The sequence below is a fragment of the Brachypodium distachyon genome, chromosome 1, assembly GCF_000005505.3.
Source record: "Brachypodium distachyon strain Bd21 chromosome 1, Brachypodium_distachyon_v3.0, whole genome shotgun sequence".
Classification (NCBI taxonomy): Eukaryota; Viridiplantae; Streptophyta; class Magnoliopsida; order Poales; family Poaceae; genus Brachypodium; species Brachypodium distachyon.
Window position 1 is genome coordinate 65,040,632 of NC_016131.3, and position 16,723 is coordinate 65,057,354.

The following is a 16,723-nucleotide window of genomic DNA, read 5'->3' on the forward strand; positions in this document are numbered from 1 at the left end:
GCCCCTAGAGGGTGATATTTCCCAAGCATTTTCCCATATGCAATGTTTACTTCCGTTATATCTGGCATTTTTAGGCAGTCAGGGCGATTATCCAACTAGTCCTGACTTCATCTTATGTCAGGCAGCTGCACATATTGTGACTGGATGATAGAGCTGTGACAAATTACAAATGTAAACGTGCATACAGATTCAGGGGAGAAAATGGCATATTCGACTAAATTATGAATGAACATGTTGCAGACTTGCAGGTCATTGGTATCAAAAGAACAAACAAGACACTGAAAGATCATTTCCTTTACAGTGCTTTGCACAACTCTTCCAGAAGAGAGATAAATTGTGCTCTTCCCCAGTATAACTCTATGACACTGTCAAAAACTAACCTAAAAACAGAGTTTTTCGTGCGTATTGGGGTACTGTATTTTCTTTCTCCTAGCCCGAACACTAAATATTGACAATCTTAATGAAAACTAATCGGAGAAGAAAAATTACATGCATGCCTTGCATCGATCTGGACCTACTATGGTAATTTCATCAGACAACTGAACTCAATATGATACAAAGTACAACTTCACCAAAACTTCAAGAGAAACGCCGGTTGATCTTCCCATGGAAAAAAGGATGGCCTTTTTAAAAGATTACTCCTGGGATCAGGCAATTGAATCCTTTGTGGCCATCAAGATCCTTGTAGGAACCGACAATTTTCTACCTGATTCCTCAGGATTTTACCCTTCAGCTGTTTCATTGGAATTTGATTTTCCCTGATAAAAGCAATTCAGAATTAATGAATGAACAGCACCTCAACTTTCTATCATATTTATGGAACCACTGCGCTCAATCATGATTTCAATATAGTAATATAATAGACAAATATATTCTTGTAATTTTTCTTTTCCTTTTTCAAATATCACATAAAGAGGTTGGTCCTTCTGTATCCTAGAACATGAAACATTTTGTAAGATACCTTGCTCTTCTCTAGCCATCCAAGCCCTCTAGAAAGCAAACCCAATTTTCTGTTGGGTGTATCTTGATTGGGATCTTGGTTCGTCTTCCCAAGGTCTGCATGTGGTGATCTGCAGAGGTATCCAATAAATGAAATGTTGACATGTGAACATAGTCTTGCAGAGTGGCATGAAAACCAGTGGGAAATATCAGTAATATATGATTGGTACTAACAGCAATATCTAATGATAGAGAATGCAACAGTGAGAAAACAAAGAAACCAACTAAAGCACTAGCCAGTAGACATTAAGATATGATGCATTGAAAAGCAAATTGGCTGTGTTCGTTGCCCAGCGTAAAAATTACAAGTTTCTTTTGGGGCGAATATACTAGACAATATTAGGAGGGCGGAAGTTCAATGTGGTAATCGAAACATACTTTGGAGCAAATGTTTGGTTGGCTTTAACCTGCCCAGCCTGGTACTGCTTTGTAGCTTCCAACATAGTTTCTGCCATCACAGCTCTCTTCTCCATTTGAGAAAGTGCTGCTGTTGCTGCTTCATACTTCTCCTGCATATTCAAGGTATGAAAGTTTATGCATCTGCTCTTCTCCAACATTATAGGTTGTACAACTGAAATAAGTAGCGCTTCTGGCAAACAGCTTGAAAAAGTGGCTCCAAACCTGGAGCAAGTGGGCAGCATATTTTTGTTCAGCAGCATCTCGCTCAGCAGCTACGCGGGCATCTTCTGCCACTTTCTGCTCCTGCTCCATTCTTAATAAAATCTGCATGGGCAGGTAAGAAGGTGCGTGATTTTTGAACTGAGAAGACAGCACAAAGGACTTCAGAATTGAGGGTAATAGAACATAAAACCTAGGCACTAAGACAGCACCTGAAGCATTGCTTGCTCCTGTTCTTGCTTATCTGCAAAAATCTTTTGCAGTTCAGATACCTCTGCCTCCAATTTCTCGACCTGTGAATCAAGACAAGAATGGACACACCAAAACTTAAGCAAGCAGAAATAGGGGATTAAAGAACTAAAATTACACAATTACTAGGATAATATATTGTTACTTTTAGAACGATGTCTGAGACATAAAATTCAAGGAGCTAATTTTCAACCCGGAAAAGTACAAAGAGCTTGCATTGTCATAAAATGTGTTGTCTTAGTGGGGAAGAAGTGATCTATATAACATCAGTACCTTAGCACTCAACATACGCCTATTATCCTGCGTGACCATTTCCATTAAAGCAGTCTCCAACTCCTCGCTTCTGTGGATATAAAACAAGATTTATGTATTGATAGGACAAATAAGTAAAACGATACAAAATGAAGGTCATATGGTCCAAATTATGATAACCTAGATGAAAATATACGCGAATGTCAGGATTTATACCAATTCAAGATGCAACTTTTAACTTGAGACTTTGTAACGAAACCATGGACAGGAATCAAGAACTTCGGTCACAAAAGGTAAGTAGCTTGTGAGGAATCATGAAGACGTGAAGGAGAATACAATGCCCCTATCAATCATTCCTTTTCCATGTTACATTATTAATAGGAACATTATTAAGAAGTTGACAACTCGATACACTTGTTTATTCACTTCGAGAAATAAATCAACAAGATTTAATCCGACCCACAGGGGTCGAACACAGGTCGGCATGGAGATGGTACTGAGATCCAACACTGGGCAGTAAATGCTGCCCTAAAGTGGGCATAGATTGCTTGTCTTAAGAGGAGAAATAGAAACATAACAAAATTCACACGAACCTGAGTTCAGCTGATCTTTTCTCCTCAAGCAGTTTGCACAGCTCACCCTTTAGCCATGTGACCTGTGTGAACATTGCATGTATATAGAATTCATTATGTTAACATAACAAAAGTGTATCCATAATTCCAGATTCATAAAAGAAATCAGATCCACAGTAACATAAAAATAAAATTACATGGAAAAAGAACCATGAAGTTCTACAACAGGATCATCACAAAGAATATTGATGAATCACCAAATTTCAACCATCAGAATGAGCAATAAGTATGAATGCATATAAAATAAACACAATCCTTTTCCACTTCTTATAAAGAAATGATGATTTCATCCAGGAAGAAAAGAGAATTAAGTCAAAGAGGATTTCTGACCTGATCTTGAAGATCAAGGCCCTCATCCAACTCACTCTCTAACGCTGAACTACTAAGGAAGTTTTCCAGATTTGTTGAGCCAGAATCCCCATTCAGTTGCAAACCGTCTGCTCCTTCCTTGGAGTCAACTTGTGGGCACAGAGATGAGGGGTCATGTTTAAAGCTGTATAGTTTAGTTGCCAACCCCTTCTTATCTTTCCATGATTTACGGTCTTTTGATCTTTCCTCCATAGCAGCTATAATTTCGGGCCTGTGCTTTTTTCTTAGCTCCCGCAATCCCATTTCTTTGACTGACTGAAAACCCATACAAGCTGTCAATACAAGCTGGCTGCTGTCAAAGGTAGAGCCAGCAAGAGACTGCAGTAATGTAATTGCGTCTCCAGCATCCTTTGTGGTCACCAGGGCAGGCCCTAAAAATTAACATGAAAGATAATAGTGTTGGTTACACAGTTTGGTTAAAATGAATAAACATATTTTAAATCCACAAAAATATGGAGAAACTACCATATAAGTCTAGCAATGCAAGCGTTGTCCGGAACAGCATTGTACGATTCCCTTCAAAAAGGATCACATCCCAAACACGAAGAACTAAAGGAGAAAAGTTCCATTCAGACATAAGTAAACCATTATTTCATCGGAACATACAAAAATAAAAGGAAATATGGAACACATAAAAACCTAGTGTAGGTTTTTCAATATCCTAACAATTTCGATTAAAATGTTAAGTCCATTTAAGGGACTCCGCAAATAATCAGGTATCACAGCAGCGAACTAATGAAAATATTTTTACATTGTTATATCTTAATGAAAGCACCGAGATATTGTGTAAAACCTGACCACTTTCCCATGGAAGCATGTTGATGAAAATTGAAAGAAACCATGGTCCAGTCACCCATGTCACCTGAACTCCCAAGAAATCCGTATGTTTGGCTGAAAAGAGTTGCAACCAACATGAGTGCAAAATGATAGCCATCAAACCTCTCAACGAAATAAATTGTTGTGCCTTCATACAAATTTTAGCTAAGTCAGCTCCAGATTTGAATTGATCATGAGTGCACGAGCCAAGTTTGTAGTATAATACTGTGGATGTAAAAATACGCAGGTCCTCAGTAATATCATTGGAAGACATACCCAATTTGGGGAATCTTTCTCGTACAACCTCCTCAAGAACAAGCTGGTCAACCTGTGAATGGAGCTGCAATTATTTATATGTTCGCAGGGATGCAGAATATGTATGACAAACTCACCAAACTGTCTTTTTTTTCTCGAACATGACCCTAAGTGTGTGTCATTTTGAATAAATGAAAGCACCAAGATGACGCGAATCTTAAGAAATACGAAAACGCGAAAAACAGAAGACAACAAAGAGAGCCAAACGAAAAAAAACTGTAGACCTAGTCTACTCACCAAACATTCAAGAGTACCTGTGATTCAATCATTTCCTCAGTGTAGTAACCATCAAAGTACTCATCAATGATCCCCACCAGAGCCCTGAAATAAATAAAAAGAATGAAGAATCGGAGATAGCTTAGGATCTTGCACAATAAAAATAATGCTTAATTAGGTATGGTTTTCAAGAACAAGACACATAATGCGGTAATACCAGAATGCATTTTCTTCAGGCATGAACAATAAAAATAGTCCGGCAAAAAAGTTCATGGCCTGCAAGAAAATTTTAATATATAAGAGAAAAGGCACTATTGATATAGTGGCTGGAAAATATGAAGTACAGATGTTTCTAAACCAGATTAATGGTGCGAGGCATGTGGAAAACAAGATAAATGTAGCCTCAGTAATGAACTGGATATCTGACCATTTTCCTGACCTCATACCACTAGATAATGATAAAACAGTATAGTTCAAATTTGTGCTAGGCTTGATTCATCTAAACCATATATACTACTTCCAAAGTTCCGGTACGAATAAGAAGATAAAATGGAAAAATGTCTAGTTTGACATTACATGATACGGAGTATATTAAAATCATCCTTTCTCTTCTTTTATTTTTATTTTTATTTTTGAAAGACCATAAGTTACAAGCATGCAAGAAATGCTTAATTAGTACTACGTTTGGAAAGTGCTGAACTTTCATAGTTCATGATGAATCAGATAACATGAATCACCAAATGTTTACAGTAGTAGCTAACAAAGAGGCAGATCAAAATCCAAAAAATCTTCAATGGCTCTTTTTTTTTGCGGAGATCAATGGCCATTGACTTACCTGGCAGTATCCAACAGATGGATTATGCCTTGCGTATGCTGTTAATAACCGCCTCAAAGCATTTCTCCCATCCTCATCTAATGCAGGGTGTCCCGGAAATGTTCGAGGCAAATCCTGTAATGATAACAGACAAATCAAGTGTATAGAAACACTAGAACTTATTAACCAATGCATACTTCCTCTCAGTTCAAACTATTTCAAAGAACAACCTTCTCTATCTGTCCCTTCCACTTCTCAGGCTTGGGAAGCTTTTTCGGTGAACTTTTCTGTCCATTTGCCAGTTGGTCCTCGAGGTCCTTTTCATCCAATACCTCGGTCCTCTCATCAAGCAATTTCTTGTAGTACCCAGTAATTTTGCGAGCACCAACACCCACAAATGCTTGCCACATCTACAAGAAAACAAACCATATGTAAATGTAGGTATATCTCATATACGGCAGAGATACAAAAGCAAGATGTAGTTCTGGTAGCAGTTGCACCTCTCCTCTAAGAGCTATTGGCACGCCTCCACGAACCAAGCTCTCAAGTTCCTCCCTCCAAGGAAAATAAGACCCTTCATCGACTCCCTCAAAGGTAACATTCGTCGAATCACTAGATGCCCTGTCCTGTGATTGATCCAACTTTTTTGCATCATACGACTCCTCTGCCGGAACCCCTTCATGATTTTCTTCTACTGTCCGTTCTTCTTCAATTGAAGCAAGCTGTGTTGCAACCTTTCCACATGTGGTTTCTGCAGTATCATTTCTTTTCACCACCCGAGAGCTCATCATTTTTTCAATGACGCTGAGTGATGCCCTCATCCGCTTCCAGGACTCGACTTTCATGGGCTCCAATTCATCCAACAACCCCTTACCAAACGGGGTCTCTTCAAACTTTTCCAAGTTGTCGTTGTTCACTTCTCTCAATATTTTTGATCGTCCGTTTTGATCTTTAAATTCTTCTGAGCCCCCATTTACATCTTTTATTTGTTCCAAGCCCTCACTCATTTCCTTCAACTCTTCAGAGGCTTTGTTAAATTCTACAGAGTTGGCAGTACTATCCTCTTTCAGTTTTTCCGAGCTGCCAGACATATCTTTAAAATCTTCTGGACTGCCATTTGCTTCTCTGAATTCATTGTTGCCATCAACTTCCTCCACATCTTCCAATTTGGCATTCCTTTCTGCAGCCTCATCCTCTTCTTCTTCATTGCAATGTGCCCCTCTGTTACTGCTATCATCTTCCAGTTTTCCCGAGTTACCAGACACATCTTTCGAATCTTCTGGCACGCCATTTGGATCTCTGAATTCTTCATTGACGTCAACTTCCTTCAAACATTCTGATTTATTGCTCTTCTCTGCACCATCGGTTTCATGCTCTTCTTCTTCATCACCCTTTTCTGCGCTTTCAGCACCTCCTTCACCATCTCCGGCAGCAGCAGCATCTGTCGACGGCAAAATGCTGGCTGTGCTGGGCACATCCACAGACTCAGCCAACCTGTCCAAGAAGTCCTTCCATCTATGCGCTCTCTCATCCTCCTCCTCCTAGCAATCAATCCAAGCAAAAGATCAGAACTTTTCCACAGGCAGAAAAATATATGGAACATTTTGACTCTGGTAAATTACCTTGTATATCTTGGCATACTCACGGAAACGCTGCAGATGCTGTGGCCGCACTGCGAATCCATAAGTGTCCCTGCGCCAAACCTCACCACCATCAGACACAACGCCCAGAGGCAACAACTCCAACCACCGCATTATCTCACACGAATCCTGACCCAAATCCAATCTACAAACGACGACGATAACAATAACAGACGAGAAAACTAATGAGGGGGGAGGAGGCAGAGGAAAGGAAATGAGGCGCCATTTATGGGTTTTTACCGGGACTCGGGTTCCATGGGGATCAGCGCGCATTAAAGAAGAAGCGACAGGGCGACCTCGGCAGCGCACGCCATGGATTGACCAAAGCCATAAACCCTAGGCCGCCCGCACCCCGAGATCCACGCACATGGGAAGGAAAATGCAAGAAAAAATTGAGGGCGGGGCGTGGGCGTGGGCGTGGGCGTGGGGGTTGGGCGAAGAATCACGAATTGCAACGGATCGCGGTAAGATCGGCGGAGAGCTGCGCGCGCCCGTCGATCGCGACCCCCTCCACGCCCCCACGAGGCTCAGACGGAGAGGAATAGAAGAAGATGGATTCAGCGCAGATTGGGGGAAATGGAATGGGGAAAAAAAACTCATTTCCGCGTCGAGGCGAGAGCTCGGAGCACGTGGCGCGCGGCACGACGATGTCGCACGAGCGCCCGCCCTCGGCTTGGGCTCCTGGTGTATGGCTCTCTGTTGTTGTTGGTATTGCTTTGCTTTGCTGCAGGCTGCAGCTAGCTACTCACCTCTTGTGGTCGAAGTCGAAGAAGGCCCTGGTGGCGCCCATGCTCTCGGCGGCTGGCGCGCCCCGCGGTGGCCGGTCGGGGCGCAGCGCAGCGATCCGTCGTCTTCACCTGTGGACTTGTAAAGCGCCTCGCTGGGGAGGAGGAAGACGAGATTAGCGTGGTGGTGCCATTAGGAGATTAAAATCTGGCTGGGTTTGACCATGATTTCGAATGAAATCTCCGTGAAATGAAAGGGGAGAGGCCTTTTTTTAGCTGAAGCTTCTTAAACGATACGGTACTTGTCGCTGGTGCGCGGTTTGACCTCGTCGTTTTGGCGGTTTGGTAAGGAACGGGACACCATGTTTGGTGGTCCTTCGCAATGGCAAACGCGAATCACGAAAGAGTATCGAATCAACCTACGGCGGGAGATCCTCCTGGCTGTGGCTGGGTACGCGAATTTACGGCGGACGGCGGAGATAGCAAGCAAATCCGGTGGGTGTTGCCACTTGCCAGCGAGTAAACCTCTGTACCAACTGACTGAATTATATTGATCGGTCGCTTTTAAGGTTGGACGGAGGAGGACGTAGCATCTCAGCAGCTCCTGGCCATAGCGCGCCAGACATCTGGTTGGTCGGGTCCCCTTGTGTGTGTTCGTTTAAAGTTGCAGCACCACACGGGGACGGGGAGAGCGGTGGATCCCTGCAGGCGGAGCTTTCCGTTGCGGCCGAGGCCCGCCTGCAGCGCCTCGGCCCATCGAGTGCGGCCTTGGGCTTGACAAAGGTACGGCTGGGCTGGGCACGCGATGCGGCCTTTTTCTTTCATCCGCGACCGCAAGTCAGGCTACAAATGGGTCAGGGCGGGTTGACCCTGAAGCTGACCCTCTCGACCCTGCTGCAAATTCGAGGGCCAAGGGTCGACCCGCACCTCAAGCAACAGGGCTGATGGTGAACCTAACTGACCCTGCTGTCCGGCCGGCCGAAACACTGTGATCACAAGCTACAGGAATAATTCTGCTGCTGCTCTCCTTCTGCTCCCACCGGCACTTGTACCTACGATTGTTGTTCGTTGTCCGGCTGCTTCTCCCTCTCCTGTGTCCTTGGTCGAGTATGCCTGTCCATTTCTGACTTTTACTTATGATTTTTGACATCCAAACTGGAACTAGAATTGGAACTGGGTTAAATTCCATTTCCAAGTAATAGTTCCTCGCAAAACAAACACAGCACTTTGAATTGGAAGGAGGTTCCGGTTTATTTGAAGTTTGAATCATACTCTTATTCCATCTGCTGATTTCAGCTCCATGAACTAAACGGACCGTGAACTAGTCACCTACAGAACTCACAGCATTCAGCATCTTATTAGTGTGTCCCAAGAACCGAACACAGGGTGAGCTGAAAACAAGAGACATGCACACTAAATTCAACATTTAAATTACATGCTAGAAAAATAAGAGGTAGGTAAACAATATTCAACATTCATATTACAAGCTGAGATTTGTAGGACGATACAGCAGGCATTCATATCCTCTGCATTTTTTTTAGAACAAGGAGCTTGCTTAATGAAATCAACTGTCTACAAATGTTCGAAACATAAACAAGGCCCAGGTTTTCCTCAAGCAAAAGTAAGGACAGAAATTAACATAGACCAGGCCTCCAACCTGACTACCCGCAGATTACTCTCCTATTACAGGGCCCAAGCATAAACCAGGAAATCAACTGTCTACATATGTTTCTCTGCATTTAGATTGCAACATTCATCATTCAGAAATTTAACAGCCATGTTTCTCTGTATTACAAGCTGCATTCAACATCACATTACACAAGTCCTAGCTTCTTGTTTCTTTGCACAATCTAAGAAAATCTTCACATCTAGTCTCTCCTGCACAATTAAGAAGGCTGTTACGCAAAGCAGCTTGCGAACATGGAAAGGCTGCACAATTCAGAATATTTGAGAAGAAAAGATCACCAAAGGTATAGAACCACCATGCATGTTAGCACCTAATGGAATCACTGCTGGAACTACGGAACCTACTGAAACAACACTAATAAAATTGAAAGTTTGAAATATTGAAATTTCCAAACTATTGTCCACAGAGATATGAGTTCCCATGCATAACCGTAACCATGTTTCCTGAACTCCCAGTCAAAAGAAATAGTTTTAACAAAGGAACAAGGCTTTCTAAAAATTGGGATGTTGAAAAGATTTGCACAAAATTAGCTAGAACCTTTGTTAATTTGTAAATCAACTAAAACAATGGCAAACAAGCAGATGGCTTCAACTAAAAAAAAGGTCCAGCAGACGTGAGAGCCAAAGATATATAGTGTATACATCAACTCTTGCTTTGCCTAATACATATAGAAATGCTAGGTCCAGTAGGGAAAGGGAAGGAATCACCGTCATGGGAGGCCTGGCGCCGGCGGCGGGACCGCGGGATCTCGTTGCACTACCAGGAGGCTGAGGTGTCAGTGTCACACGCTGTTGCGGAGACGTGGCCGCCGGGGTCACGCGCCGCTGCAGGAGGCTGCCCGGCTTGCACCGCCCTCGACGGCCTGCGGCAGCGGTCGACTAGTCGGAGACGAGCACGAGGGGAATGGAGGTGGAAGAGGGACGCTCGTGTGGAGGCGATGCACGCGACGGCAGACGAGGGGGCAGCGTTGCCGGCGGCGAACGAGAGACAGGAGAGAGCACGAGGGTCGAACCTATGGGACCTCAGGGTTCAGATGGGTATTCTGGACTCGACCCATCAACTCGGTGGGCCAAAATTCCGGGTTAAATGGTACCAAAATGAGGGGCGGGTCGGCGGGTCAGAAGGCCGACCCGGCTCTTCTTGCAGGCCTAACCGCAAGCAGTTCGCTGAGAGGCCAAGTATGTTGGGACAGATTTTTCGAGACTATAAAGCGAATAAAGTGAAATAGAGCGAACATTAATTTATGGTTAAGTTATATTGCCATGTTAACATGTGTAGTAGCATCCTGCAAAAAAATATATATAGTAGCAAAATGCAAGTGATTTGCATTTGACAACACGTGTCACGTCTAAGTTTGTTCATCCCTTATCATCATTCTCCCTTTCCAATATCTATGCCCTGCCTCCGTGAAAAATGTGCACCGTATGCGTTCTACGATGTCTCACTCGATCAATTGCGTTTCGTCGCCTCACTCAGCCTCCTCATAATCGTTTCCCGTTAACGAAATTGCTTCACGTGCGACAATTGATCATCCGATCTTTGTAGGATAGCTAACATGACCGTGTGCAGTCCTTTAGCACTTGACTTGAACGGCGTGGTCTAAAATGTCGGACAAAAATTGGACGGAAATGGTCGTACCTGTAGCACCTCTGTTTGCCGGCCGCCGCCGCCCACATGACCTCTCAATGTCGGCCGAGGTTGGGGAAGAATGCAAATATCTTCAAAAGCTGAGAATTTGATTTTATAGTACTGAGTATATAAGTTATTTATTGGTCATTCTTAGTGACGTGGTGAACATGGCAACCACTCCAATTATTGGGCTCAATCTTTTTTCACGTCCTTCTCAACACAAAAGAAAAGCTTCTACTCTGCTAAAAAGAAAGGAAATCAGGTATACAATAAAAAAATATCTTTTGTGTCCGACTGAACAGTATGGCCCACGAGACATATCTCGCCAGAGTCCAGATCTAGATCCCCCGGGCGGCCCCATCCAAGCACCAAACTGGGGCCCATTCCGCCCGCTAGGATCCAGCCAGCTCAACAACCAAAATCCGACTCCATGCTCCCGGCTTTCCCGTCTCGTCGGCACACGCATCTTACTCCTCCTACGGATACTCCGTACGTACATACTACGTGCACCTCCCGTGACCTCTACTAGCCAGCCATCATCGGGCTCTACGTCGTCCGTCTCGCGTACGCCTCCCTCGCCTCTCCCACCTTTCCCCTCCCCTCCTCCCCCCAAACCCAAACCAATCAAATCAATCCGCTTCCGCCCCCCGACCCATGCCCTCGTCCATCGCCACCCACGCCTCCCTCCTCCTCAAAGCCGCCGCCGCCGCCGCCGCCGCATCGCCCGCGCACCACCTCCACCCGAAGCGCTTCTTCTCCCCCCGCGCGGCCCGGATCCCTTCGCCCCCAGCGCCGGTCGCCAGCCGCCGCTCGCCGCCGGCCGCCTCCTGCCGCTTGTTCCGGTGGCCGCCGGCCGCGAGGGGGCTCTGCTCCTCGCCGCATTCTGGCTCTGCGGCGGGTGGTGCTGAGGGGATGGGATCTGATGGGGCCGAGAGGAGGAGGCGGGTGGCGGCCGTGAACGGGGTGTCCAAGGAAGGCGCGCCGCAGCCTGTGCCGGTGCCGCCCAGGCTGCTCACGCTTCCCACCGTGCTCACCATTGGCCGCGTCGCTGCCGTGCCCTTCCTGATTAGCAGTAAGCGCCTACTAAGCTCACTTTTCAACTTAGTTTCTCGTCCAATACATGCTGGAGAAGATCGATGGGAGTTTGAGATTCACGTGCTGGTCCAGCATATTAGGATGGCCAGGGATGTCACTCAAATAAGCAGAAAAATATAGCTGTCGAAAGCGCTTCGGAATTGTAGGTGTTTTGTTGCGATCGAGGAAATAGTGTGCAGAGTGTCTTAGTTTCAGTGGTTCGCTGTGTTGTTTTTGTATCTCCAATTACTAAGCTCGTTCATGATGTGTATCCATTATCTAGCCTGACTAAATCTCAAGGAAATTAAAATCAGCACAAGAGGAGCGTTCAACCTGGAAAGGAAATTATCCCTTAATCATTGCAACTTGTACTACTGTAAACACGGTTTATAAGAGCAACGATCAACACAGTGCCTTTTTATTTAAACCTATTTATAAACTTTCTTTCTGATATATACTGCAACTTGTGTAGCATACATATTTCATAATTCTCAGTAGTTGACATGGAGCCTGAGCAACTACCCTTAATTCTCTCTTTTGTTTCCCCGTTCTGACCTAAGCTAGTCAAACTTGCCTCCTATTCCAGATTTCCAGTCATGCTAAATATAGTCTCCATTACGCAGAAACTTAAATAATCTGCAACTTGAAGCATGTCCTATCGCCAGTACAAACATGGAGAGTTATGGTATTCCAACAATTTTAGCAGATCATTGTATAGATAAGTAGTGTAAGGCTCAAAGCACTGATCAAAACGTGAGAAGTCTTTTTTGTTTCTTTACTTTAGCTGAAATTGACTATTTCGCAGCCCATGGCTTCATTAACGTGGCCACTATTTTTTTTTGTTACGATTGATTCATAATTTAATTTCATATACATGTGTATCTAGAGGAATTTATAAACTTTGCCTGTTTGTTTACCTGAGACCAAGTAGTGTGATTTCCTCACAAGAATCAACTGCTTAACATCCATGCAATTGGAGCTAATCAAATTACCTTGCCTCCAAGAGCAATCCTGCATTTTTCATCTATTCAGATGTTGTCTAACTAAGTAGGCTTTGAGCAACATGCTCTGGTTCTTCATCAAAATCATATTTCTTTTTTTTTGAAAGGCAAAAAAAAATTCATATTTCTGCTGATTAATCATCACCGGTGGTTGATATCAGATATGCATTTGTCTTTTGTTTGAATCTGTGCTTATGTTTGTGCTAATAATATTAGTTTAACTATAGAAGTATCCCCTTTTTGTATGGTTACGAACTTAGTTTCTGTATTGCTGCCAGCTTTCTACATGGACGGGCCTTGGGCAGCAACTGCCACAACTGGCATCTTCCTTGCTGCTGCAATCACTGATTGGCTAGATGGCTATATTGCTAGAAAGGTTTGTCACGAATTGGATACATAATATGCTGGACAGGGTTACTATTCCAGCCTTTTTACTCCCTTTATTGCTTTCTGACACAATTTACTGTACAGATGCAGCTAGGAACACCTTTTGGTGCATTTCTTGATCCTGTGGCGGACAAGGTTGCTTACTCTTCTGCCCAGATTTTCTTAAATTGTCCTTCTCACCATCTTGTGTTTGTTGGCTGTTATTTTCGAAAATGTGAGCTACTCTTGGGAATTAACTTTGTCACTGCCATTATCTGCTGTAGCTTATGGTAGCTGCGACACTAGTGTTGCTGTGTACCAAACCTTTGGAAACTTCACTGCTCAGCGATGGGCCATGGCTTATGACAGTTCCTTCCATTGCCATAATTGGGAGAGAGGTAATTACTTGGCCAATCTACATTATCATTTCCCAAAAACTAGTGGACAAATTTGGTTTATAATAAATCATTAGAATGATGTTTGTGGATTCTTTAAGTATATTGGCTTATGCTGATATAAGATACAGTATATGTTTTGTTCTGTTACAATGGTGACATCTTGCTTCTTATGGGAATGCAATATTCATGAATTAGGCATAGTTACCTGATTTTTATCTCCAATTTGGCTTGGCCATTAACCATGTGGTTGCAACTACTGATTAACTTTGTGATTGTAAACTTGTAATATAGGGTCTAGCTAGAGCACAGATGTAAGTGTGCAGGCATGCTTGTCTGGATGAAATAAAATTAAAAAGGTGCTCTTTGCCAACCACTACCATTTTGAATGGAGCATGGAGCCACTGCACATTGCTTCCTCAGTTAAATTGAGTAGCTCTCTTCATCAGTTAAGATCCTGCATTGAATAAAAACAAGCTCTTTTGATGCTTCAAGTGTTTTGAGAAACTAAGGATATCTAAGTTACTCTAAAAGGTAGGGTAAGTAAGTACCAGATGTGCTTGTCAACCTTCCAATTCTATGTGCTTCCTCTGATCCATAAAAAGTGTCGCCCACTTAGTACAAATTTTGTACTAACTTAGTACAAAATGGGCGACACTTTTTATGGATCGGAGGGAGTATGTGCGTTCCTCAAGAAACTTTAGTTCGTTTGGAATGGAGCCACTCCACTTTGCCTCTTCAATTAGATACAGTAGTTTATGATGGGCTTGTTTGAGACAGGGCTGGAGCTTGTATTGAATAAAGTAAACAAACCTTTATGCTTAAAGAGTTTTGGAAAGCTTGGAGTTATTTCTAATATGTAAGCTGCCCTAAAAGTGTGGTAAAAATACCATTTGATTTCAACCTTCCAATTCCGTGTGTGGTTCTAGGGAAGCTTTACTTTGCTTTTGTAGTTTGGCAGAAACATATATATCAATTTGCCAATTCAGGAATATCTGCTGCTATCTGTTATGGGAGTTCCTATGCTTGACATGTGCTAATTTCTAACATATCTGTTACTGTAGATCACAATGTCAGCTGTGAGAGAGTGGGCTGCGTCTCAGAACAGCCAAGTTCTTGAGGTTCTTTCTGTTCTCTGTTACCCTTCCACCACCTTAATTAGAAGTTCAAGCACTGAATTTGTACTTCCTATAACAGGCTGTGGCAGTTAACAATTTAGGGAAGTGGAAGACAGCGACGCAAATGACAGCATTGACTCTACTCCTTGCCAGCAGAGACCCAAGGTACTTGCATTTTTTGGTCACCACCTTGTTATTCTTCATTTGCATGCTGATGCGGTTTATTTTCTGTTTGCAGTCTACCTGTACAAGGTGCTCTAGTTACTCCTGGTGTCGCATTGCTTTATGTATCCGCTGGACTTGCCATATGGTCCCTAGTGGTGTACATCAGAAAGATATGGCGGATACTTCTAAAATAGTGTTAGCACATAGTGTAATAGGAGAAACAGGATTCCATTCAAGGTCATGCAATTTTTTTGGAAGATTGTTGAGTTGATCAATGGGGCCTAGATCTTGTTGAGATCCTCGGTGACTTATGTCATTTGTGCTTGGCGGAGTAGCCGCCAAATTTGTGGAGCATGCGAGGATCTCTTTAGAAACAAAATATATAGAACGTAGCATGTTCGCAAGGTGATTACTTTTCCGAAATCTATTTTCGGGTCACCACAGATTCAGTGTTGGACACCGTGTGTAATGATGAGCTGCAAGACTGGAGATGACGCAGACGATTGTAACAGTATACAAACAAAGTTCAGGCCGTTTGTGCGTGTGGAGTTTCTGCCATTGTATTTTTACCCATATCATATGCCAGGGAGCACAAAATTATTCTTTCCATGTGTTCTACTCAGTTGGGTCGCTTTTCTAGTTTTGCATATACTGCACTCGGGTCGATCTTGCTCTGATACAATGAATGTAAACGATAATTTTAGTGAAAAAACAAACAAACCTGCTCCTGACCATCCAACTGTGCGTGTTTTATGCAACCGACGAAATACTGCGGGAATTATTTTGAAAATGGACAATTTTTCTGTCTTGGAAATTAGGTTTCTTCATAAAACATAGTTTTTGCAGGTGACGTCTTTTGGATGCTATACGGAAAAAGAAAACTACTCCCTTCGACCGGTATTACTTGTTTCAAATTTGTCCAAATACGGATGTATCTATGTGTAAAAAGCGTCTAGATACATGCAATATCTCGACAAGTAATTCCGACCGCAGTGAGTACAATAATTTACATATGTATAGACATGTACAAAGAGCAGGTCTAAGAGCATTCTAGCATATCTCTCGCATAATCTGCTCGTACAAGTCGTCGTTTAAGGTAGACAGAAAACATGTTTTACTGTATCGGGCTAGGAAGGAATAAATTTTTGCCTCACAATTATCTCTTATCTCAGTCAAAGGTACTTTGACTGAGATATTCTGCAATAAGACAGACAAAGTCACAGCTCACCCAAAGGAGAGTTCATTAAGAAGCAGCTGGAAAAATGTGTGGCTTAGTTTTCACATAAAAGATATTTGTGTAGTTAAATTATGTGAATTTATGACTTTGGCCTCAATTTACTTCCTCTTGAATTTGTCCTACCCTCTCCGTTCCACATTAAGTGCCGTAATATTTCATGTATCTGACACATTTTAGTATATGAATACGTCCATATTTAGACAAATTTGAATCACTTAATATGTGACGGAGGGAGTATTATTTTTTCGTTATGCTGCATAGAAGCTTACACACTCATGTAAGGCCATCCGATCACTCGTTCAACTTAAATCTCCTACTCCCTCTGTTTCATATTAAGTGACTCAAATTTATACAAATATGAATGTATCTATGTCTAAAAAATGTCTAGATACATGCAATAAAAAGT

The 16,723-nt window shown here is 42.9% G+C and overlaps 2 protein-coding genes and 1 long non-coding RNA gene across 6 annotated transcripts; 1 reads left to right on the plus strand and 2 right to left on the minus strand.

Moving 5' to 3' along the window:
* Positions 1 to 188: 188 nt before the first annotated feature.
* Positions 189 to 7,907, minus strand: LOC100840960 (TBC1 domain family member 2A). 4 transcript variants are annotated; one of them, XM_010230459.3, is made up of 18 exons: positions 7,670 to 7,907; positions 6,903 to 6,972; positions 5,781 to 6,821; positions 5,511 to 5,690; positions 5,302 to 5,415; positions 4,684 to 4,742; positions 4,505 to 4,571; positions 4,212 to 4,263; positions 3,918 to 4,010; positions 3,585 to 3,668; positions 3,081 to 3,490; positions 2,712 to 2,773; positions 2,140 to 2,209; positions 1,830 to 1,910; positions 1,621 to 1,722; positions 1,378 to 1,508; positions 962 to 1,070; positions 189 to 758 (listed from the first exon to the last, which is right to left on the minus strand). In XM_010230459.3, the coding sequence occupies exons 1-18, from the start codon at positions 7,708 to 7,710 to the stop codon at positions 723 to 725; spliced, it is 2,802 nt and encodes a 933-aa protein (XP_010228761.1). In that variant the 5' UTR covers positions 7,711 to 7,907; the 3' UTR covers positions 189 to 722. The 4 variants fall into 4 exon arrangements, with proteins under 4 accessions (XP_010228761.1, XP_010228762.1, XP_014752436.1 ...); XM_010230460.3 differs by lacking the exon at positions 7,670 to 7,907 and adding an exon at positions 7,161 to 7,575; XM_014896950.2 differs by lacking the exon at positions 7,670 to 7,907 and having other exon boundaries at positions 6,903 to 7,049.
* A 1,177-nt stretch (positions 7,908 to 9,084) lies between these two features.
* On the minus strand, positions 9,085 to 10,482 carry LOC104581803. Its single transcript, XR_729981.3, has 2 exons — positions 10,040 to 10,482; positions 9,085 to 9,523 (listed from the first exon to the last, which is right to left on the minus strand). It is a non-coding gene; the product is annotated as an uncharacterized LOC104581803 (long non-coding RNA).
* Positions 10,483 to 11,523: 1,041 nt separating this feature from the next.
* LOC100841265 (cardiolipin synthase (CMP-forming), mitochondrial) lies at positions 11,524 to 15,689 on the plus strand. The gene is made up of 7 exons (XM_003558141.4): positions 11,524 to 12,033; positions 13,315 to 13,412; positions 13,508 to 13,558; positions 13,687 to 13,800; positions 14,862 to 14,918; positions 14,995 to 15,080; positions 15,154 to 15,689. The coding sequence occupies exons 1-7, from the start codon at positions 11,616 to 11,618 to the stop codon at positions 15,272 to 15,274; spliced, it is 945 nt and encodes a 314-aa protein (XP_003558189.1). The 5' UTR covers positions 11,524 to 11,615; the 3' UTR covers positions 15,275 to 15,689.
* Positions 15,690 to 16,723: the final 1,034 nt, after the last annotated feature.